The sequence below is a fragment of the Lonchura striata genome, chromosome 8 (assembly GCF_046129695.1).
Source record: "Lonchura striata isolate bLonStr1 chromosome 8, bLonStr1.mat, whole genome shotgun sequence".
NCBI classification, from domain to species: domain Eukaryota; kingdom Metazoa; phylum Chordata; class Aves; order Passeriformes; family Estrildidae; genus Lonchura; species Lonchura striata.
This window is the reverse complement of record NC_134610.1, coordinates 36,414,616-36,439,326: the sequence shown is the minus strand read 5'-3', so window position 1 is coordinate 36,439,326 and position 24,711 is coordinate 36,414,616. Positions and strand designations below refer to the sequence as shown.

At 52.4% G+C, this 24,711-nt stretch overlaps 1 protein-coding gene across 1 annotated transcript in view; it reads right to left on the bottom strand.

The window, feature by feature from the left end:
* The window catches only part of SH3BP4 (SH3 domain binding protein 4), a 33,442-nt gene extending 10,332 nt beyond the window's left edge, over nucleotides 1-23,110 (bottom strand). Inside the window, exons 1-2 of the mRNA XM_021539628.2 lie at nucleotides 22,997-23,110; nucleotides 989-1,185 (exon numbers count right to left, since the gene is read on the bottom strand). Coding sequence (XP_021395303.2) covers nucleotides 989-1,106 — 118 coding nt within the window. The 5' untranslated portion in view covers nucleotides 1,107-1,185; nucleotides 22,997-23,110. The remainder of the gene's footprint in view (nucleotides 1-988; nucleotides 1,186-22,996) is intronic.
* Between the last annotated feature and the right edge of the window lie 1,601 nt (nucleotides 23,111-24,711).

Here is a 24,711-nt window from a genome sequence, read left to right as displayed (position 1 = left end):
TGTGTGCTGTTCCCTAGAGAGTCTGAAGAAAACAAGTAAAGCTGGATTTTCACCAACAGGGAGCTGTAAGGGAACTGGGACAGCACCTGCTTCAACAGGCTCGAGAGCTCTCTGAGAGGAAAAGGGAGTTTAGAAAACAGAGGAAGCTCTTAAAATCTGGGATACAAAGGGATGGGAGCTCAGACTGAACATCCCTGCAGTCTCCATTGCAGGCTGGCAGCATTTCTTACCCACGGAAACAACAAGGCAAGGGAAAATACAGCTGAGCAAAGAGAGGCCTTTAAATACAGCCTGGGGATGGAGCATTCAGAGGAGAAGAGTTTTGTACACATCCTGAAGAGCTCATCTGCCAGCAGGCAAAGGTGTGGGGACATTCACCCAGTGGAAAACTGCAAAGAAACTCTAAATTGGAATTATTTTGGCAGCTTGCTAGGTTGGAAGCTGCTCTTAACTCAGTCATCCTGCAGGATGAAGCATTTTTGGTGCCAGATCAGAGAGGTAAGTGGCTGTTCCCTTGTCCCTCCAGCTGGGCATGCAGGGGTTAACAGGGATGTGCTGAGAAGAGGAGCAATTTCTAGTTTTGCATTGAAACCCATCTAACTTGAAGCAAGTGTTTGATGTTCAGCTGCTACACCTGCAAAAACAATCTCCTTTGTCCATGTTTCCTTTCAAGGCCCTCAGTGCCCTCCAGCTTCCACCTGGAGTTTTTCCTTGGGATGCTCTCCTGCCAGGGGAGCAGTAATTCCCCTCCCACTTGACCATGGCTTTTATGCTGGGTAACGCAGCATAAAAGGGAAACACAGCAAAAAAAAAAAAAAAAAAGCAATAAAAGGTGGGAAAAAACAAAAAGGATTACTGGAGGAGCAACCTGCAGGCTCCCAGCACTGGGGAGAGCGAAACAGCTCTGTCACCACCTTGTTGGTGTCACCAAGCCCTCCCAGGGGGTGGGGATGGGCCTGAAATGAGGAGGGGGGTGCTCCCCGGGCACCTTTGACGTCGCAGAGCGTGGTTTCAGCAAAGCTCTCGCCCAGGTCGATGAGCGTCCCCTCGGACTTGCACCGCGGGAGCCCTCCCGAGTTGGCCGCCCGGATCCTCTGCGCTGCCATCTCTGTTCCCGGCGGGCACTACATGGCCATGGCCCCTCTGCCAGCGATGGGGACCCCAGTGTCACCTCGGGGAACCAGCCTGGGGGAGAGAGACAAAGGCCAGGGTGTTAGAAAGGCTCCGGGCGCCCCCATGGCACCCACACGCTGATCCCGTGGTGCCGGTACAGGAGAGCCTGTGCCGTTCTCCTGAAACCATCGTGGAACACAGGCTGGATGCTCCCAGGGACCACAGCAGGGCCTACAGATCCCTGGGGAGCAAGGACAGCCCTCTAACCTTTTGGAGTTTTTTGGGAATATGCTGCTCCCAGCCTTGTAAATTGGTCCTTCTCCCCATTTCCCAAGCACTTTCAGGTTGCTGTAACACAATTATAAAACCACTAAGCACTGTGCTGCTGTGGGAGCATGGAAGACCCACAGGACTGGGCTTTTTCCCTGTTCAAATGGGTCACATCCCTCTCTCCCACTGCAGCATCTCCTAGAACAGGGAGCGGCTCTTCCCACTTGCTCCCCACATTTCTCCCCTCATCCAACCAACCAGACAGAGCAACAATCCCTTCCTGCACTGAATATGATAAAAATAAAGGAAAAAATAAGGAAAAAATAAATTTTTTCCTCCTTTTTTTCCAGAAGCTCTTGCAAAAACACTTCCAGAATCCCTGTGGAAGAGCAGCTTCATCAGTCCACTGGAGCTGAGAGGAAAATGAGCCCATTCCCACAGGACACTTGGACCACCAACGCTGTGGCTGATGCAAGCATGGGCAAGAGCTCCCCTGACGTCACCCGCATCCTCTGGAGCTGGGACAGTGGCCAGATGGGCCAGGACAAGCAGGGAAGGCTGAAGGCATGGCTGGAGCACAGCTGAGCCGTGAGTTGCTACTCCAGGTTTGCACCAGCAGCAGGAATGCTGTCTGGCGTACTTGGGATCATCCTGGAAATTCTGGATTCAGCCCCTCCCTCACAGCTGCCACAAAACTCCAGCCTGGCTGCAAAACACCAGCAGGTCTTAACCATAAAAGTTTTAATTAAAGTTATATCCAAATCCCTTGTTTTACAAAGAGATTTTCATTCACTCCTAATGCTGTTCTTCCTTTCTCCCTCTCCCATGCAATCTTTTTTCTTTTCCTCCCTCTGCTTGAAAAATGAAATCCAACAGAAAATAACAGCCAGACCCAAATTCCTTAGGTGGGAATACAGAGCTGATGTCTCCTCCGGCACTGTGAGGGGGAACAGCAAGTCCTGAAGGATTTGGTGCCCTTTTCTGGAATGCAGTAAGAGGAAATTTGCAGGGGAGAGCCTAAGCAGGAGATACTCCAGCCTGCTTGAAATGCTTCCCAAGCCATCCCCAGGGCTGGTATGCCGGGAATGTGGCTGGCTGGAAGGGATGCACCAGGCTGCAGCCAGAAAAGGGAAGGCAGAACTTGTGTGCAAACATTTCCCCTTCAAGGAGAGCCTCCCCTCCTGTCGCGTCCTGCTGGGAACAATCCAAGGGGAAAGGGTTTGGCAGGGAATAAACACAGGGACACCAGGCTTTGAGACAAGGCTGAGCTTATCAGAGCTGGGACAGCTAACAGAGGGGACCTGGAGCTGCTGCCAGGTGCAGGACAAATGAATAAGCAGGAATAAGCAGGCATAAGCAGGAGGAAGCTCCAGTAGGAAGCAAGGAAGAGAGGAAGGATGATCCCCTTGGCTGGCACCATTCACCATCCACCCATTAATGTAATTTGGGATTGCAGCTTTTCTAGGTGTTGTGGAAAGACCCCAAACACAGAGTGCCTCCCTCTAGAGACTCCACACCTCACCGATTTTGGCGATTCTTGTACACAATCTTGTTTAAAAAAAAAAAAAAAATCAAACCACTGTGGCATCCCAAAATTCTCCCCTGCTTGGGCAGCTCTGCACAAAGTAGGAAAAAAACAAGTGTAAGCCACAAATATCTTTTGAAACACCTGCCTGCTGGTCCAGCATCAACTGAATTTTATATTAATTATGGCAGCTACAGCCCTAACAGCTCTCACTGACATATCCACAAGCCTGGAATTTGCAGGGATGCTCCCCCTCCCTTTGTTTACATAAGGAGATGGGAAGCTTCCCGCTAAAGGTCTGACAGATGTGGCTCTGTGGAGAAACAGCTGGAAAAATCCCCTCCGCATGGATGCATGAGGCCTCAAAAGGAATCTACACACAAATGAGGGATAATGGAAAGGAATTTCCTCTACTGACAGCAGCATCCTGGATCTGTCTGTCCCTCCTGGATGCAGGGATGCACACACACACTGAAGGATGGGGGCCAGGCCCCCACACTGGGTTTGGGATGAGAGCCCTGTGTTGGAGCTGGGGATGGACCCAAAATATTTCTGAATGCAGCAGTAACCAGCAACCCTCAGATTCAGGCTGTGTGAGGATAAAAGGGTTAAATGGGGGGAAACAAAGGGTGGAAGGGGCAAGATTTGTTTAGAAATCACGGAGAGACAATGGCCTGCAAACTCCTCTGAAAGCGCTTTAAATTTAGCCTGGGGTTAAATATAGACCAGGGGGAAACCCAGCCCCATCTGTTTACTCAAAGCCACAAACAGCATCCAAAATGAATGGTGGGGGGAAGGAAACCAGTGGGTGACCAGAGCACACCCTGACAGCGCCGGCAGCTCCTCAAAGACACCCACACCTGCTTTTCACGCTGGTTTGTCCCTCCTGTGAGGGACAGAGAATGTTGCAGGGTCAAATGCAGCCCTGTGAGCCAGGGGGACCTGCTGCCTGCTCCCCCATCCCAACAAATCCAGCTGCCTGCAGCAGAGCCCCACAGAGGTTCCGTTTTTCTTTCCCAAATCCTAAGCAGGCTTTGCTGGGAGCTGGAAAAAGCTTTAAGGCAGCCCCAGTGAGCAGATTTCCATGGGGGCATCCTCACAGCTTCCTGGCACGGATGGTGCTGCCCCTGGGCTTAACTCTCCCTGGGGAGCTCCACCACCCTCTGGGGGAAGAACCTTTTCCTAAAACCCAACCTAAACATTCTCTGACACAGCTCCAGCTGCTCCTTCATGTGTCACCAGGCACGGAGTAGCAGCAGGGCTGGGGCTGGTGACAGTGTCACATCTACTACAAAAACCCACTAAAACTTCACTAAAAACAAACCCAATTCTTTTCCTGCAGCACTTGAACACACAGCATTCAGCATCCCAGCCACAGCATTAGTGGCGTGGAAAAGGTTAAAAATAACTTCTGCAACATGTCTGGTACAACTTATCCCAGAAATCCAACTGCAGGCCCAGGGAGCCCCCTGAGACCTCCTGGCACAAGCAGAGCCCTGTCCTCCCCAGCTCCAGCCATCATTCCATCATGGGATTATAGGATGGACCCACCTCTGGCTGGATGCTGAGCTATCAAAGACACACCACGGGCACCCAGCCACACTGGACAGGTTAAAGCAATCCCAGGAAAAATACCAAACCCACATCCCGGAGCAAAGCAATGCAGTAAAACCACGGGAACACCCAAAAGTGCACAGCCCGAGCGTGGGAAGCAGGATCTGCTGCTGGCCCATGGAAGGTCCTCTCCAACAAGCCCTGACTGCGGTGTGGGTGGGACAGGACCCCTCCAGGAGCCTCAGTGAGGGGAAATCCCTGGCTGCCAAGAATTTGGGCTGATAAGAGCCAGGAGAGCTGGCAGGGCTGGGCGGTACCAAGCACCATCAGAGCTGGAGATGGAGCCAGGTCCTTCGAGGTGCAGCCAAGGAGCTGCCAGCAGCAGAGAGCAGTGCACATCCCTGCCCATCCCATTCCCAGCCCTCCCTGGAGCTGCAGGGTCCATCCCACCAGGGCATGTCGGTGTCTGTGGGAAGCACAAGGAACAGGAGCTGCCGTACACAAGACTGGTCAACTCTGCCATAACGACCACCTGCACCCCTGTTTTCCCCGAAAAATCCATTAAAAGCCTCTCAAGACTGGGCTGCAAGCTATGGGGAAATCTCCCACCCTACCCTTGGCCACAAATTGAAAATTGGGGAAAAAAAAAAAAAAAAGAAGGAGCTTCCAACCAATTCCTCATCATCCTCTCTCCACAGCAGAGCCAAGATCAACTCCAGGCACTTGCTGCTTTATGGCTTTTAATTTGCTTTTTCTTTCTCGAAAATCGAGTTCTTCTGGCTCTCCTACAACCATAGAAGTGTTTTTGGAGGTTTCTTTTAAAAACAGTTGGCTTTGCTTGGATATGAGCAAATTTAAACTTTTTCTAGGGAGGAATTCATGTCCCAGAGCCACAGCGCTCCCCGCAACACTTGTCCCACACAATGAATTTACTGCAAATGTTGCTTTTATCAGTCACAAAACCACAAGCAACTCAAATCCATGGGAGCAGATGCTGAAAAGAACCCTCCACACCCCAGGGACAACCCAGCCCTGAGGGAGCTGCTCAGGGAATGCCAGGTGACACCAACCCACTGTAAGGTGCAAGGGCCTACAAAAGAAATTGTAAAAAGCTCCAGTGATTGAAACCTCGAAATTTTAGTAAACCATCTGCTTTAGGAACTTGGTTTTGCCCTGTGAATTTTTCACCTGCAACATCTCCCTCATGGCTATGACACAACACAACACTGGCCCTTGCTCCACACACTTCCCTCCAGTGCAAAATGATCCCACCACCTCAGGAATTACCTCTTTTTCCCATGCTTGTACTGACAGACCTCCAGGCAGGTGAAAAAACACAATGTCCTTGAAACTAGCAACTTAAATCCAACCTAAAAATCAGCACAGCCCCACCCAGGTCCTCTGCAGCCTCCGGCAAAGCTGGGAAGGCTTTGGAAGCAGCTGGTAGATCACCTTGTGGCTCATCTCCTGGTGATCCAGGTCTCTTCGAGGAGCCTTGCTGGTGGGGATGGGTGGGGAAGAGCTGTCTGCTGTTGAGATTTTCCCCTCAGAAGGCCGGCCCAAGCATTCTCCAGGTCTGATGCCAGCCATGCCCAGTGATTCCTGACCCCACTGCCTCTCTCTTATCTCCTCCTCCTCCTTCACCGCTTGCGTTTGCCAAGCCAACGCTTTCATCTTCCAAAGAAAAGAAAAAACCCACCCAAGCCAAGCAAAGATAAAACCACCCCTTAAGACAACACCAAACACCAGCTCTTTGTACCAAAAGAACACCCTGGTGTGAACTCACACGTCCGTCCCAGCACGAGCCTCCTGGGAGCTGCCAGGAACACAACACACGGCGCTTTTAGTCTCTTTTCCAGCAAACAAGGAGGGACCTGTGGAAGCATCGGGACCTCCCATCCCTCCTGCAGCACCCTCACGTCCCAGGGGTTTGTTCTGGAGCCCATTCCCACCATGTGATGTGGGAATGGCTGCACCCAACGCAGCGGCAGCGGAGCCCGGCCCTGTGCCACGCCGTGCCCTCCGCTTCCCTGCCAAGCCCCACAGAAAAATCCTGCCCTGGAGCTCCAGCTTGGCTCAGCTCCTGCTGCCAGGCAAGGGCCAGTTTGATGGAGAAGGGAGGGGAGTGAAGGCTGTTTTGGCTGAGTGTGTGCTGGTGCCTGGTGTCCGTCAGGGTCTCCCTGCTGGGGATGTCATCCTTCACAGGCAAAGTAGGAAGGACAGGAGAGCTTCCTTTTATAGCAGCCACTCTGGAGCACGAGTCCCCCTGGATATCCATCACCAGCTACACGAGACCCAAATATAAAATAGCCTTGAGGGTGGGAAAAGGGAGTTATCCCTGCAGGACCTCCTGCTGCTGCCCAGCACTGATGCCATGGCAGAGGAGGGTCTTGGAGATGCAGGCACCGCCCTTGAGCACCCACAGCAACCTCAAAGCCCATCCCAAATCCCTAAAAACAGTGCTGGTGTGGCAGAGGTTTAAGGAACCTGGAAGTGCAGGAAGGTGCTGGAGGTGCTGCACAGGACAGGACCTCCTGTGAGGTTTACAGGGACACAAAAAAGCTTTTCCTGGGACAACAGCCCAGGTCCTCCCTCTCCACAGCAACAAAACCATCACATGCATGCCCATCCTGAAAACACAGGGAAGTAAAGAAAGCCAGACTTGCTTCCACGGTTTCAACACTACCACGGGCTGCAAGACCAGCCACGCCCTCTGGCACCCCCAAAAAAACCAAGGCAGAGGGATGTCACCAGTGGGAGAGTTCTTGGTGCAATGGATGCTGCTGGAATGCCGGCACGGAGAGCGAGGCGTCCCCAAGAGCAGATTCCTGCGCTCCTCAGAGCCAATTAAAAACCCAGAGGTGGTGTCTGCCCAAACATCTCTTGGAGAAGCAGTGAGATCAAAGGAGACCTCAACAGGGACCATTCTGCAGCCTCGCCTGGACCTCTTGCCCAGGGGAGGGCTGGGTCAGTCTTTCCCGGAACCCACAGGACATTTTTGTCTCCACAATGTCCTACAGCAAGGAACTGCACAAATGGGCTGGAAGGCAATGGAAATCTCATCTCCACCAGGAACAGGCTCTCGTCTGATGTCCACCAGCCCTCTTACCAGAAGAGGCAGAGTTCAGCCCTGGTCCATCCTGCCCCTGCTGTCTGCCCAATGTTCTTCCAAGAGAAAAAGTACTTCCTAATTCAGGCAGGGCACTCACAAAGTTGTTCTGGCTTTCTAACAGGGAGCTGTGGATGGATGCTTCTCTGGAGTTGAATCCAGACAAGTCCCACAGGGACCAACAGAACCATAAAACCCAAAGTCACATCCAGTGCTGTACTCCCAGAGAAGTCAAACATAAAAGCCATAAACTCAAGCTTTAAAACCCTTGGATGGAACAGGAGTCCAGGAGAAATCTGTCTTCCTCCAAATCCTCATGGCCTCTCCAAAGTCCTTCACAAGCCCAAGAGTCTGGCCAACAGCCAAAGCAAGACTGTTCCTGAAGGATGCTTGGGCCCAAAAACATGGACCAAACATCTCTCAAAGCTGGGAAACTCAGATTTGAGCTAGATCAGGCTCACATAGGCAATCCAAGCCCACACAGACAATCAGTGGTGGCGGAGAAATGAATCCCAGATTTCCAGAGCCACAAAACGACACTTTGGAAGAAAAAGATCCTGCCAGAATCATCAGGACAATGCATATAGACACCACGGTCATGCAGGAGATCTCAGGCCAACACCCACAAAGAGCAGAGTAAGGGAAACCATGGAAGTCAAAAGAAGGCAAAGAGCTTCCCCCCTCTGTGGGTGCTGCAAGAACCATCTCATGATCACCCAAGGGGGGCCACTCAGCCCCTCCTCCCCATCTCAAATCAACCAGATCCAGGAAGCTTGAAGGCAAAAGGCACTAATTGAGAAAATCCTGGAGCAGCTTCCTATCCTCCCACCCTCCAGCCAAAGTCCCAGCAGCTTCCCTTCCTCAGATAATTTGGATGCTAATTTGGCCTTCAAGAGCTGGCAAAACCCAAAGTCCCTGAACTGATGAGCTTCCCCAAGAGGAGATGATGACAGAGCTTTAACTGCATCAACACTTCAGAGCCCTGTCCCCATCACCCTTCACCGATTCTGCCCTTGCCTGACGGAGAGCAGCTGCTGCAATGCCACGTGTTCTCCTTGTTCCTGGCTGGAAAACCAGTCCCACCAGCATGACCAGAGAAGGGCAGGCACAAGAAAGTCACTCATGCTGCTGGCTGGACAGGCTGCCACCACGGCTGGTGCAGAGAGGACAACACAAAGCTCCAGAGATGAGCTGTAGACCACCAGAGACGAGGCAGCTCCCAGCAGCTCATCACAGACAACCCCATGCAGCTCTCCCAGCCCAAGTACTTCACCAAGATTGATCCGTCTCCAGGTATCCTCAGTCAGAAGGTCTATTTTTGGGAAAAACAAGGGGTTTTGTTCCCAATTTGCCACCTGGACACCAAGCAATGATCAATGAAACCTCTCTGGATTCCAAGAACTCATTCAAGCTGGGGCAAAACCACTCCTTGGTTTAATTTTCTAGCACGCCTTCCTGATTAATCCATCACTGATCTGCTGTTGGATTACAGGACACCCTCAGCTATGCTGAAAATGCTGACAGGAGCCAAAAACCTCCTTTCTTTCCTCTCTTTGAGCAGAAACAAACAGAATCAGCACATTGCAAAGAATTCCTTCAAAACAGCAGGATTTTTTAAGCTCCTCTTTGGTAAACATTCCCAAACCAGATTGCCTGGGACATTTGGGTTTGAGCAGCTTAACCCTTTGCTAGAGTTGATGGTGTTTTCATGGGAAGGAAAGATGGGGGTTGGTCACATCATGGGATGCTCCATGTTTGACCCAATCTCACAAACCAGGGATTTCCATGTGAGAAAGAAGGCAAAGATACCTGGAGACCAAACTCCCAGGTGATGATGCAAGTAGGAAGAGGATGTGAGGACAGATGAGAGAATCATGGAATGGCTTGGGCTGGAAAGGACCTTAAAGTTTGTCTCATGGGCAGGGACATCTTTTACTAGCCCAGGTTGCTCCAAACCCCATCCAACCTGGCCTTGGACACTTCTAGGGATCCAGGGGCAGCCACAGCTTCTTTGGGCACCCTGTGCCAAGGCCTTGCCACCCTCACAAGGAAGAATTTCTTCTTAATATCTGATCTAAACCAACCAGAGCCTGGATTAGGACCTCAGGTTTGATCTCACCTGCAAACCCAGCCAGCTGCAGACCCATCCCAGAAAGTGTTCCTGCTTCCATCCAGAGCATGCTTTGGAACACCACACCCATTACGTGAATACAAAGACCACATGGCTCATTTTAGATGGTTTTCAGCAGCACAAGTCCTCACTTTAATTTCACTTAGAGCTTCTCCAGGGGTGGGAATGAGCTTCCCAGGTGCAGACACCTACCTCTGCCAGCCAGGAGGGTGCCTGAGATATACCAAAACCGGCTGCTGTTTATGCAACACAAGAGCAAACACCACACATGCTTGTTTAATTAATTACCCCGAAATTAAAGCCCATCAGACGGCACAGAGACTCCGTGCAACCTGCAAATTAACTCAACCTGGGGCTGAGGGAGGTCAGACAGCATCCAAGCAGTGGCTCCAAGCATTTTCCACAGCATCAGGAGTGCCATGAAGGAGGGAAAAAACCAAAACAACAACACCCACCTCCATCTGTCAGAGCTCCGGGGTTTTGTTGTTTCGGTCTCACCAGGTTAAGAGCTGCTCAGTCCCATGACCGTGGGTCAGATGGCTGATAAGAAACCAATTTCATCACTTTTAAGCCCCAAATGTTTATGGGCAGGCTTTATCTGCAAACACAGACACGCACTTTGAACTGCAGCTTTGCGTCAGTTCAAGAACACGCGAGGCCCGCGTTGGGATTAATGTGGTCCCAAAGAGAGCCAAAGTCCCCCCTCTGCAGCCTCCACCGTGTGTGATGGCAAAGCTGCTTCTCTGGGGCTGGACATAACCCTTGGCAAAACAATTAGCCATTTTGGGGACAGATGCCCATTATTTAGCAAGATGCTTTGGTATAAAAATAGTAATTTATGCAAATCTGGCACAAACCTTTGCTCAAAATTACTCTCCTTGCTGGATGGAGCAGGGTTGAATCTCAAACACTTTTTTTTTTGCAGCATTAGTCACCAGGCAAAATTAAAATGACACCTGAAAGTCATCCTAGAGCCACAGCAGGTTGTTCCCTGCTCAAAGCAGAGCTTTATTGCTTGAGTGAAGTAACCTCTACAACTCTGCATCGCACTCGTAAGGACAAGACACCTCCCACATGTGCATCAGACACAGGAGTGTCCCTTAAAGAAGTGACAACTCGGAGCCACCACAGAGGGAACATTTCCAGAGGAAAGTTTGCCCTCTCTGCTGGCCCCAAGAAGTCATCCCCAGGCAAGGCTGGAAGGACACAGACCTGCCCTGGCTTCTCCTTGCCCAAGAGGAACCTCAGAGCCTCCCTGCTGGAGCCCCAGAGCCACTCTCTCCATTCATTCCCACTGAGATTTCACAGAATCCCAGAAGGGTTTGGGTTGGAAGGGACCTTAAAACCTCTTCTTTACCCATCCATGGGTGAACAAACCTTCCATCAGACCAGGCTGCTCAATTCCCATATGACAGCACAGAGCTAAATTTTGGGGTTTTGGAGCTTGAATTAGGGGTGAAGCATGATCAGCTGTGATAAGGGTTGGTCCTGGCCCAACCAAGTGCCCAAATTAGAAGAAACAAGACAAAGCCATTGAGAGCCACACAGGGGACACAGCAGACCCCAAAGCTTGTCCTCTGTCTCAACAAGAACACCTCTTTTAAAAAGCAAGGACTAAACTGAGGTTAAAAAGCCCCACGTGTTCAGGGACAGATTCCCTGGGTCAGCAGGCACATTCCCTGTGAGCAGCACAGAGCCCCCTCCAGTTATGGATTCCTTTGGAAAACAACTTCAATCCCACCACCAGCTCTGCTCAGGGCTGCTTTGACAACCACAGCAACGTGTTTTTAATTTCCAGACCCGAAACACAGGGCTGCAAGCAGCAGGCTCCTGGCTGGAGAAGACAAATCCATGGCACCTCCACCAACCTGCCCAGACAACACCTCCTGTTCTCAGCATCTTCCACAGCAACATCAACATCCCAGATTTTTTTTTTCCCCATTAGGATCAAGCTCTTCCATATCTCTGGATGTGATCCATCCATATCCCTGGATGTGACTGTTGGTCATATCCAGGAGATGTTGGTGCCAGTGATGGGACAGCCCTGCCAGGAGAAGCAGCACTGACTGAAAGCAACCCTGAGGAAAAGACCTGGAATTCCAGGGAATGGGAGATGGTTTACAAGGGCCTGGAGGGATAGGACAAGGGGAATGGCTTTAAACTGACAGAGATGGGATATTGGGAAGGAGTTCCTCCCCATGAGAGTGGGGAGTCCCTGGCAGACGTTGCCCAGAGAAGCTGTGGCTGCCCCTGGATCCAAGGCCAGGTTGGATGGGGCTTGGAGAACCTAGGATAGTGCAAAGTGTCCCTGCCCTGGGATGAGGTGAGCTTTTAGGTCCCTTCCAACCCAAACCACTCCCTGATTCCAAGCAGGATATAGCTAGAACTTTCCAGGAGCTGAGGATGCTCTCCAGTACAACCAGCTAATGACCACATGCAGCCTGCAGGACTTTGCAGGGTCAGGCTGGAATTAGACATGCTCCTGATGAGGAAAAAAACTCCCTAAATATCAAACCAATGCAGAAGGACCTTTCTTTTTTTATTTTTTTTTTTTTTTTTTAATTAAAACTTGCTTGAAGTGCCACATAAAAGAAGTGAAATCTCAGGCACAGCTGACACATCAGGGGAGATTTATATTTAGAAGAATGACTTAAGTACTCAATCAACAGGAAAAAAAAATGGGAACTTTTTCAGATGAGTCCAGAAGGAGGAAAGAAAACCAAAAAGGGAGACAGCTATCACCACCCATTATTCCTTAGGGCAACATCCACTGGCATTTTAGCCTCCCAACAAGCCACTTTTGCAGTGAATTCAGCTTTTTTTTTGGCCATGCATGATCCCAGTAAACAACATTTACAGCCAGAACACATGATGTGCATCACAAGACAACTGGCACCAGTATTATTTTTAAATACCATCAGCTCTGCTCTTAACAGATCAACGGGAAATGTGTTATTACTCGAGCATAAAACAAATATATTGAGGCGATTAAAAAAAAAAGAAAAAAAATGCCATTTCCAAGTTTCACAGAGAGAAGATTTAAAGAGAGATAAAACACAACACCACCAGAAAAATATAATCCTTCAAAATATGCCTTTCCTCCTGCTGCATTTATTCATTTGGGAGTTTTCAGTCCAAAAGTCAGAGCCCTGCTTAGCCGGATATCCGATCATTTGCTGGGCCTCATCCCAAATTTCTCCTGCATTACTCACATATTCTTTGTGCAGGAAGGGGGATGAGGATTTTCTGGTGAAAGGCAGAAGTGAGGCAGAAGTGCTTGCAGCACTATGGAGTGTGGGATTTCCATGGGTAGGCTCAGACCTCTGTTTCCAAATGACTCCCATCCACAGAAGAAGAAATCAGGGAGATGCTGGAACTCTGCACTGTTTTGGAGCTGAGGATGAGCTGGGAGCTTTCCAGACAGGAGCACTGGGCTCATCCCAAAGGAAGATGCTCTGCATCCTGGTAGTTCCCAGCAGCATCACCTCCCCTGCCAGCACTCCCACTGTGAATTACCCTCTGTCCCATTTTCACAAGCTCAATTCCTTAAAGCAGGAATTACCTGCCCCTTCCCGGAGCAAAATACTTCCCCTTCCCTCTCCAAGCCAGGGGAGCACCTGATGCAGCATCACCACTCTGCGATCACAATCTCTTAGAAATGAGGCCCAACAGCAAATACTCCCACACTGATTAATTTTCCCACCCCCACCAGGAGCTCTTCAGGAGTGATTTTAGAGCCCATTTTTGGAGACACGGGCACCACGACTGCAGGGACCACAGTTTAACCTTCCCACAGAGAAACACCGTGCCTCGGTTTCCCTGCACCATTCTCCAGTGGTATCCAAACCCCTCAGGACACACATTCCTCCCTTTTGCCTCAAGGATGCAATCTCCATCTGCCTGCATTCAGGTTCCCAGCACAGCCAGGAAAACCAGCTTCCCTTAAGATGTGTGTAAGGCCAGGATTTAAATCAGAGCCCAACACATGGAGCCAAGGGTGGGATGGAAGGGTCACAACAAAGACAGGGGGTTAAACACTCCCCCTTCCCAAATCCCTGCTCCAGGGCCCCGCATTCCTCTGCTCAAACAGCGTGCAGGGCATTCCTCTGCTCACTCTTTCCATGCCTGGCACATCCGTGTCCTGGATGTGGTGGATGTTTTAGGAGCTCCTTCTCTGCCCTGGGAGGAGCCCCAGGGATGTCCCATAGCAGGGCCAGGTGCACAATCATGGAATGCTCTGGCCTGGAAACACCTCATAGCCCATCTCATTCCCATGGGCAGGGACACCTTTGCACTATCCCAGGTTTCTCCAAGGCCCATCCAACCTCTCCTTGGACACTTCCAGGAATCCAGGGGCAGCCTCAGCTTCTCTGGGTGCCAGGGCCTCCCCACCCTCACAGGGAAAAATTCCTTTCCAGCATCCTATCTATCCCTGCTCTCTAAACCTGGGAGTTTAAACCAATTCCTCCTTGTCCTGTCCCTCCATGCCCTTGTCAAACACCTCCCATGGCAGGTCCAGGAGCAGGGATGCTCTGGAGAGCACAGCACATCCCATGGGGATTTGGACGAGTCCCTGTGTCCTCCCTGTCACCATCACCAGGGTGGAGCTGTGACCTCATTCTAGGGATCTCATCAGGCTCTGCAGGAGCCCAGATGGACCATCTGGCTAATTGAGTTAATTAAAGAATTTTTCAGCAGCGATTAACTTTCAGGCAGCTCTCCCTGAGGAGCACGGGCCACAGCTTGGGAGCAGCAGGAGAGATTGCAAAAATTACTTGGAAGCACTGAGGGCACGAGCTGTTCCTCTACAGCATGGGCAGAGGAACAGTGAAAAAACCAACTCCCAGTGAAGAAACCAACCCCAAATCCCCCAAAACTTTGCCGATTTTGCAGGATGTGAAGAGCCACCACAGTGATGTCCCTATCCCAGAGCATCCCTCCCAGGCAACCCTTGGAATGATGAGCTGGTCAAGCACAGGGCCTCTGCTTTGCTGACAAGGTAATTGCCACCCTCCAGGGACAGCAAATACCTTGTCCATGGTCCATTCCCAGAAAAGCAAGGAAAACACTTCCAAAGACTCCAGGAAAGCCTTGTTTTGTGGTCTCACTCCCTGATAAGCTCAGCTGCTGGAAAGGAGACGCTTTCTAGGAAGCTGGTATCAAAAAAAACCAGACACAAACCACCCAAACATAACCTACCCTGGTGCTGGGGATGCCAGGTTTTCCTCCCCTTTCCCCAAAAAAACCCGCTTGTCCCATCTGAGCAACCACAGGAAGCATCCCTGCAGAGGTACCACTCCTGGGGAGGCTGCTCCAAGGAACCTGCAGCCAACAGCATCCACAGGGAAGGAGGAGCTGGAGCAAGGGAGGACAAGCTGTGGGGTGCACCCCTCCCTTCTCCTCCTTACATTTTCTGGGATGCACTCCCATCTGCTTCACCTTTTTTGTGGGATTCACTCGCATCTCCTCCTTTTGATGGATACCCTCATCTTTACCCTCATCTTTTTTTTTTTTTCTTTTTCTTTTTTTTTTTTTTTTTTTTTTTTTTTTTTTTTTTGTGGGATGCACCCACACAGCTCCTCTTTTTTCCAGGATGTGCCCACGCAAACCCTTCTCCTTCTGTGGGATGCAATTGCACAGCTCTTTTTGCCCTGGATCTACCCACACATCTGCTCTTCCAGCTTTTTTCTGGGATGCACTCATGCATTTCCTCCTCCTTTTTTGCAGGATGCACTCCCCACTTCCTCCTTTTTCTGGGATGCACCCCTACCTCCTCCTCCTCCTTTTTTGCAGAATACACCCACACAGGTCCTGTTTTGTGGGATGGACTTGCGGATCTCTTTTTTTTTTCAGGATGCACTCAAGCATTTCTTTTTTTTCCTACTGCCAAACCTCATCCTTTGCGAGGACCAGCTGCTCCCAGGCCCATTGCAAACTATTCCCAGGCCCATTGGAAACTATTTCCTTCCTTAAGGGTTACAAAAGCTCAACCTGCCACAAAGGTGGAGCCACACGCACCCCAAAACCCCCACTGAGGATGTTCATGGCAGAATAAGCACGGAGGGGATTTGGGGCAGAGAGCAGAATGATTCCCAAGGCTGGCCTTCCACAGGCTGCTGCCTGGGAAATGCTTCCCAGAGCAACCCCACCCCAGCAGCCCTAATCTGATGGCAGGTTTTCAATGAAGCAGCCAGGATGGGGAGGGAGAGAGGCTGGAGAGGGGGGAAAGAAAGCAAGGAAATGCCTCTGAGGTGAGGAGGTTTTTTTTTCTCTGGCTGGGGACGCCTTGTTTTGTTTGCCTGCCTCCAGCGCTGCCATTTTCCGGAAGCCGGAACGCTCACAGAAAAATGGGAAGTTTCTCTTTGTTTAATTTTAGCCGTGGCAGCCTCTGCACCGAGGGACCCAGCAGAGCTCCCCCGGCTGCTCTGGGAACGGATGTGAGCCAAGAGGACGGAGCAGCAACAGGGAATGAGGCAGGAATTAGGGATTTAACATCTCCCATGATGCCACGGCCCGGCCTGAAGACTCACAGTCCCAGAGGTGTGTGAGACTGGGGAGACTTTGGGCTGAACTCCCTGTGTGACCACTGCATCCCTTACTCCAGTTCCTGGGGCTTTTTCCTGCTCCCTTTCTCCACACTTGACCTGTGGAGGTGTTTTTAAATGGGTAACTTGAGCACCTTCCCCCACTACACCAAATAAAATGAGGGATTCTGCACTCAGCCCTGGACACATTAAGAAATCCAACCAAACCCACTCTTGGACTTATCCCAGATTCATAACTTAGGGTGGAGAAGACCCTTAGGATCACAGCTTCCAAAAGCAGTGCCCATAAAACACCTCCTGCCCTGCTCCTCTGCACTGACCCATTGTTCAATTCCAAAAAAGCCTTTTTCTCCCTGTTCCTAAGGAAACAGCCAGCGTTGTTCAAACAAGGCCACACACCACGCTGACTCTGCCCCCCAGAAATGGCCTAGAACACTTTTGAGGGATGACCTAAAGCCCTTTATCCGGGTGGAGTGGCCAGGCAGGGCAGGAGAAGGACAGCAGCTAGATTTACCCCCACGAGAAGGAAGCAAGGAGCTTGTGCAGCAGCAGCACGGGATGAGCTGAGCAAGGCAGCCTCAGCATCCCACAGCAGAGCCCTGCAGGAGTCTTTGCTGGGTCAAGATTTCTGGAGTCAGCTAGAAAATACCTGGTTTGGCTCTGTGGCAGTGATTTTCCCTCTTGAAAATGATGGTATGGTCCCTGGGGCGACCCTCCCGCGGAGCAGGAGAGGCAGCAACTCCAGAGAGTGAAAAGGAAAGGCTTTCACAAGACTATTCTTAATATTATTATTATTATTATTATTAAAACTTTCCCCATCATTTCACAGGACTGCAAACCATATGTGCATCACCACCCCGCCAGTTTATACAAAAGCAGCCAGATGATGAAAAATCCCGCAACCCCAGAATGGTTTGGATTGGAAGGGACCTTCAAGCTCATCCCATTCCACCCCTACCATGGGCAGGACACCTTCCACTGTCCCAGGCTGCTCCAAGCCCCAGTGTCCAACCCGGTCTTGGGCACTGCCGGGGATCCAGGGGCAGCCACAGATGCTCTGGGCACCCTGTGCCAGGGCCTGCCCACCCTCCCAGGGAACAATCCCTTCCCAATATCCCATCTAAACCAACTCTCTTTTGTTTTGAAGAAACACCAGAGCAATTACAAGTAAGTGGCTGGGCCACCTTCCAGCTTTAAGGTCCCTTCCAACCCAAACCAATCTGGGATTCTGTGATGATCCTACAAACAGGAGATGGGATGTGCCATCTTCCCACAGCTGGGTTTGACACAACCTCTCACCTAGGCAGAGCAGGAACACCCACTCAGGTAGGAAAAGCAGGAACATTTCTTTAGCCCCAGGAGCTGGGGAATGAGAGAGAGCATGACTGTCCTGTTGATATGCCAGCTGGGAATGAGAACGGGAATGGGAATGGGAAGGGCTGCCTCCCAGCACTGAAAATAACCCCCTGCACAAATCCACATGGAATCAGAAGGTTAAAAATATAAATAGCCCGTGGGCTCATGGGGTTCCCAATGGAGGGGCAGCAGCTTGGCCACCAAAGAATGGGATTAAAGCCATGAAATGCTGCTCGTGGCACACCGAGCGATCCCTCCCAGAAACACACCACCCACCCAGAATGCCAACTTCCCAGCAGACGAACAAAAAGCCAATCCAGGGGCACAATACAAGAGTTGGAAGTTTAGTGGTCTTCTCTTTGATCTATGAACTTTACCCTGGGAAAATCCATAATTTTACCTTGGGAAACATCTGGACCTGCAGCCCTGCCTGAGGCAGCAGAGGGATTCCATGTGCTCTGGCATTCCCTGCTGCTGTCAGCCAGCCACACATCCCTATCCAGACTCCCACACTTTTCTTTAGGAGCCCAGAGAAACAGAAATACACAGAAATCACTTCAGGGACCACCCGGAGAAATTAAGGACTCCAGGCTGCAAGGAGGAGCACAAGAGGGGGGAGATGCCACAGGTACCCTCAAAAATTATCCTTCATTGTGGATGGTTGTGGTGTTCATGGAACTGGGGCATCATTTGAGCACCAAAAACCAGATCTGAGTTGCTGGGAGCAAGTCCCTCTGCCTTATTTGGGAAGCAAAGGGATTTGTCAGGACATGCAGGTGCCAAAGCTGCAGGTCTTGCAAGAGCCTTCTCCTTTTTCCCCTTCCTAAAACCCCAAACATTATTTATGGCCACAGAGCCAGCTGGGGCTGCAAACCCTTCTGAATGTAACAAACCCTACAGCCTCATAATTACCAGCAAAGCTCCCTGTTGTCCCCACAGGCTGGTGACACCAACTCTTCAGCTCCTCTAGGGACAAGGCTCAGCCCCACCACCTCCACCAGGAGCAGCCCAGGGTTTCTCCTGCCCCTCCAGCCTCTGCCTCCCTGTCCATCAGTGGGATTTTCCCTGTGCCAGCGCCGGCAGAGCCACGTGCTGCCTGCCCCAGCCAAGGCTGGCATGGCGCTGCCAAGGTCCCCAAACAATGCCAGGCCTGTGCCCAAGCCTGGGCAGGGTTAATGCAGAGATTGCTGGTCAGGAGGGAGCTCAGGGAAGCAGCTCCCGCTGAGGGAAGCGATGGGGGATGCGTTCTGTGCTTTTAAACCTCACTCTACAAATTTTGGGCAGCGGCTTGGATGGGTCCTGAGCTGGCGCTGGCAGTGGAGATGCATCCTGCATCCTGACAGTGCATTGTCCAGAGGGCAGGAACTCCAGCAGCACCCACAGTCTGCTCTCCATGAACACCTTGCTGCAGCCATCAGAGAACCCCAGAATAATTTGTGTTGGAAAGGAACCTCAAAGCTCATCCCATTCCACCCCCTGCCATGGGCAGGGAAACCTTCCACTGTCCCAGGCTGCTCCAAGCCCTGTCCAGCCTGGCCTTGGACACTGCCAGGGATCCAGGGGCAGCCACAGCTGCTCTCGGAAAATTGTGCCAGCACCTCCTAGGGAAGAATTTCTTCCCAATATTCCATCTATCCCTGCCCTCTGGCAGTGGGAAGCCATTCCCTGTGTCCTGTCCCTCCATGCCTTGTCCCCAGTCCCTCTCCAGCTCTCCTGGAGCCCCTTTAGATCCTGGAAGGGGCTCTGAGGTCCCCTTGGAGCTCTCCCTTCTCCAGGTGAGCACATCCAGCTCTCCCAGCCTGGCTCCAGAGCAGAGACATCCCAGTTGCTAAGATATCCTGGTTAATATCCCAGTTAATAGGCAGAAATACTTTTCCCAGTGGGTTGATCCCTGGTTTCAAAGCTGACTCGTCACTGCTCACTGGAGAAGTGAATATTTGGCTACAAAACTTTCCTGGGTGTTGCCACCCCCTTCTCCCTGTGGCCAGGGACAGCACTGGAGGAAATGGATGGAGCTGTGCTAGGGGGTTTAGGCTCGATTTAGGAAAGGGTTCTTCCCCCAGAGGGTGCTGGGCACTGCCCAGGCTCCCCAGGGAATGGGCACAGCCCCAAGGCTGACAGAACTCCAGGGGTGTTTGGACAATGCTCTCAGGGATGCCCAGGGTGGGGTTGTTGGGCTGTCTGTGCAGGGCCAGGGTTTGGACTGGACAATCCTTGTGGGTTCCTCCCAGCTCAGGAAATTCCACAATTCCATAAAAACCCATCCTACCTCCTCAGCATCTCCCGTGGAGCCTCTGGGCCAGCCCACAAAGCTCAGGTGCTTTCAGGACAGATTTTGGGCAGCAAAGAAAAGGCAGGTTCCAAACCCAAGGTGAGGTTATTTGCATTCACTCCTGTGCCAGCTGCCAGCAGAAATCCACCCATGGAGCCAGGAGGCGACACAACTGTCAGACCCCTTGGAAATAAGGAGACTGGGGAGGATGAAAATTCCCCTGCACATCCCGATCTCTCCAGCTGCCAGCTCCCTCTGGCACAGACAGCCCCGGGCACAAAAAGCCTCTTGCCATATTTAAATGCTTTTCCCATTAAAAAACAAAACAAAACACACACAGTGTCTAAACCACCTCCTTACCATCCACACAAGCTCTTGCAAGCACCCCCACCAGGCTAAAATAAATATTTTAGCTTCACAAATAGTTTTCCTCTCATTAAAAGGCAAACATAATTAGGATGTCGAGCGCCGCCTGCAATCACTCCATGCTGCTCTGGCTCTGGTTGATTAAAAGTAACGAAGCTGCTATTTTTGAAAAGCACATTCCCTTCCACAGCCTGAACGGAGTTATTTTGGAAATATATAGCCATGGAAAGCTGGCATCTCTGCCTGCAAAATTCCCCAGCCAGGAGGGGATGCACTCAGCGGGTCTGTGGGATGGGGGTCATGAGAAAAGTGGGAATTCTTTTGCTGTGAGCAACCAGGGGGGTAAAGCTCGCTGTGGGAAGAACATGGAGACCCTGGAAAGCTGAGGGAATCATGGATGGTTTGGGTTGGAAGGGACCTCAAAGTTCACCTCATGGGCAGGGACATCTTCCACCAAAACAGGGCTGCTCCGAGCCCCATCCAACACTTCCAGGGATGGGGCAGCCCCAGCTCGTCAGGGCAAGCTGCTCCAGAGAAAAGGAGGAAAAAAGGAAAAAGCAGAACATGAGAGAACAGCTGCCACCAGAGATGCTGTCCCCTCTGCAGGGTCTGGTATCAACACAGCTGCGCAGAAGCAAGAGCCAGGAGGAGACGTGCACGTTCCGAGGATCCCGGAATTATTTAGGTTGGAAAAGCTCTCTGAAACCTTCAAACCCAAGCATTAACCCAACTGCCAAACCCACCACTGACCCCTGCCAGACCTACAAGCCATCCCAGGAGGATGTTATTCTTATTATCAATAATTTTTTCTACTTTAAGGTAAATTTAAGCATCCCGCTGGTGCAGTCAGGCAGGAGGAAATCAAGAATGGATCCTTATTCTAAAGCCTCAGCATCCAGACAGAGCTGTCAACACAACACAGCCCCCACTCCAACTCCTACCCAAGCTGCTGCTCCATTCAGCATAACTGAATTATTAACTTGCAATGTATATATTAATTAACAGCCAAAACTTAATCATTGCAAATCTCAGGGAGCATCAGCCACCTGTGGTGGGACAGGCTGGGGGGAAAGGCAGTGATGGGCATTCCAGAACTGGGAATTTGCATCCGCCTGATCCCACATCCCACAGCTCCTCTGGGTTTTGGGGCATTAATTGGGTTTAATTTGGGCACAGAAGAACCTCACAGTCACTGCTGTCCCCCTCTGGACCAAAGTTATGCTGAGCCTAAGGAACATCCACTTACTCCTGAATAGCGCAGGGATCCCAGAAAATCTGTGTTCCCGGGAGCCCGAGGCTGCAGCACACCACACACCTGCACAACTCCACCTCTCCCACCCAGCTCCGTCCGGCAGCAACAGCTGGGAAGCCGCGCCCTGCGCAGCATCCCTCGCTCCCAAAGCATCCCCCCGGGCAGCCAGCAAGGAGCAAAGAGGTCAGCAAGCCCTCGGTGAGCTGGGAAAACCCCCCTGGAAACGGAATGCCAGGCACAGCCGGTGGAGTGCCCTTCAGGAAGCTCTACAGCTTCCTGAAGGGAGGTTGTAGACAGGTGGGTGTCGGTATCTTCCACCGGGCAGCAACTGGCAGAACAAGAGGACACAGTCTCAAGCTACGTCAGGGAAGGTTTAGGTTGGATATTAGCAAAAAATTTTCACTGAAAGAATAATAAAATACTGTAATTGTCTTCCTAGGGAGGTGGTGGAGTCACCATCTCTGGGTATGTTTAAAAGAAGACTGGACTTGGCACTTGGTGCTACAGTCTAGTTGTGGTGTTAGGGCATAGGTTGGACTTGATCTTAGAAGCCTCTTCCAACCTCATTATTCTGTGATTCTGTGAGTGCTGCTCAAAAGAGCCCCGAACTCCTCGGAGCGTCCCAGCTGGGGCCGATAAGGAAGAGGAGCCAGCCCAGCCCGGCCCCTCTGCGCTGACACGTCCGGGGATACCGGCAGGGTGACAACCCGGACAGCGGGGTGACAGCCCGGGCAGCGGGGTGACAGCCCGGGCAGAGGGGTGACAGCCCGGGCAGAGGGGTGACAACCCGGGCAGCCGTGCCCATCGCGCCCGTCCCCTCGCGGCAGTGCCCCACGGAGGGCACGGCACCCCCACGGCGCTGCACACTCGCCACACGGCATCTCCCTGGAACGGGGACACGAAGCCACGCGTGTCGCGGCCACATTCACACCTTGACACGCCACATGGCAGCGGGGACACAAGGCAGGGACACGAACACCGAGCACAAAACGCGGCAGGGGACACGCTACACACTCAGGGACGCAGTCACACGCACACAGGGACACACACACACAGTCACACACGCAGGGGACATGCGGCACGCACAGCCACCCAGGACACACGCGCAAAGTGGCACACAGAGGACACACGACACACTCGGACACCAACAGGACGCACACACAGCGACAGCCCCACAGAGGACACTGAGAGTGTCACACGCACACAGTGCCACACTGTCACACGCGGACACGCGACATTTGCACACAGTCACACACGCACAGAGGGCGCTTCACACACACGACACGCGGTGTCACAGTGTCACACAAACACTCACACTCTCGCACTCTCGCTCTCCGCAGCCGCCGCTCCGCGCTCCGCCGCTGGCTCAGCCCCGACCCTCCACCACCGCCACCGCCCTCCCGCCGCCGCCGCTACAAACTTTTCCCCGGCGGCCCCGGGAGCCCGCGGAGAGCCGCTCCCATGGCCGGCAGCCCCCGGGCTCGCCCAGCTCCCGGCTCTCACCTGCGCCCGCTCCGACCGCGGCAGCACCGGGACCGGCAGCACCGGGACCGGCAGCACCGGGACCGGCAGCCCCGGGACCGGCAGCACCGGGACCGGCCCCGCCGCGCTCCCGGCACGGGCCGCGCGCGCCCGCCCACGCTGACGTCACGGGGCGTGGCTCCCGGCGGGGCGGGGGCGCGGGGCGCGGGGATACCGGCGGTGCCGGGGGTGCGGGGAGATGCTCGTGTAAAACACGTGGGGAGGGGAGGAGGACGGGAAAAGCGGGATGGGGGAGTGGGAGGCAGCGTCCTTGTGCGAGGGGCGAGTGCCAGCCACGGCCGCCACGCCCGGTGGCGAGGGCGGTCACACTCGTGGTGGTCACACTCGTGGTGGTCACGCTCGTGGTGGTCACAGTCGTGGTGGTCACGCTCAAACCTTGCGCGCTGGGCAGCTGAGGGTTTATGCCTCCCCCCCCCCCCCCCCGCCGTTTTTTTTTTTTTTTTTGGCCGTTTTTGTCATGGAAGCACAGCTGCGAAATCCTGGTAAAGCAGAAATCCCGCCCCTGTTGCTCTCCCAGGGTGGGAAGGGCAGGAGGAACGCGGAGGAAAACGCTAAACTCTGGTTTCTTGCGTTAACCACGGTCGGAGAGCGATTCAACTTCCCACAGCACCCAACGCGCGGAAAAGGGGGCTTGTGCTCCCTAAAATCCCATCGACTGAGGGAGCATCCCACGCTGGGGTTGTGCCGCCTGGCTGGGATGCAGAGTTAGGAAATGGGCTACCAGGAGCATCAGCACAACAGGACAGGCATGGATACAAAATGCACCCAGAGGTGGTGGCCACCAAGACCACCACAGTGACCATCTCCCATTGGAACACCCTTTGGAAAAGCAGCTGAGTGAGAAATACCAGAGCAGATGGGTCCGGGCTACTCGAGCCGCTGCTCTTCCCACCCCCTCCTTGTTTTTTCCTGGGTTTAATCGAGATGTGATGATTAAATTTCCTCTTCCTGGTGCTGGCTCCTCCTGCACCCAGCACGGCAGAAAGAGACAGAGTTTTGGCTGGGCTGCGACAAAAGTGGGGTGGCTGTGAGTCCTTGCATGGCCAGACCCCATCCCAGAGGTCAGCTGGGACTTCCCAGCCTCATCCCAGCTTTTATCTGGCTCCCCAAAATGAGCGCACTGAACCACTTCTAAGCACCCTTGGAAGCTCTTTTCTGTGGCATTATTTTGGGAGCTTTGGGGTTTCTCCAAGGGGAGCTCCCTGCAGCTGGATAACCCGGTTCTCTAACTGCAACGGGGCACTTCCATCCCGTTTTGCCAGTGGAAAACACTGGGATGGCACCTAGGATGTAGCTGGGCTGGGTGCTGCCCCCATCCATGCCTTGGCACCAAGCCTGGGGTGCTCCTGTCCCTCTGCTCTCGCAAAGCTCTCATTAAAATCAGTATTTCAGTTGCTGGTTTATTCCTCTTTTCCATCTCTAGTGTGATTCCCCATCTCTTTGGATACTGGAAAGTCCAAATTTATTCCTGTCTTGGGCTGGCACCTTGAGTGGCTTTGGGGACAAAAGTGTCTTTTCCAATGGGCTGCAGGAGGTGTACGAGAATCTGCAATTCCAGCTCAGCATCCTCATGATCCCTTGGGAAAAACCACATCTCCAGGTGCCAAAACCATGCTCGGACTCCATTAAAAATCAGGAATTTGTGGGTGACAACAATTGCTTATCCTGGGAGCAGC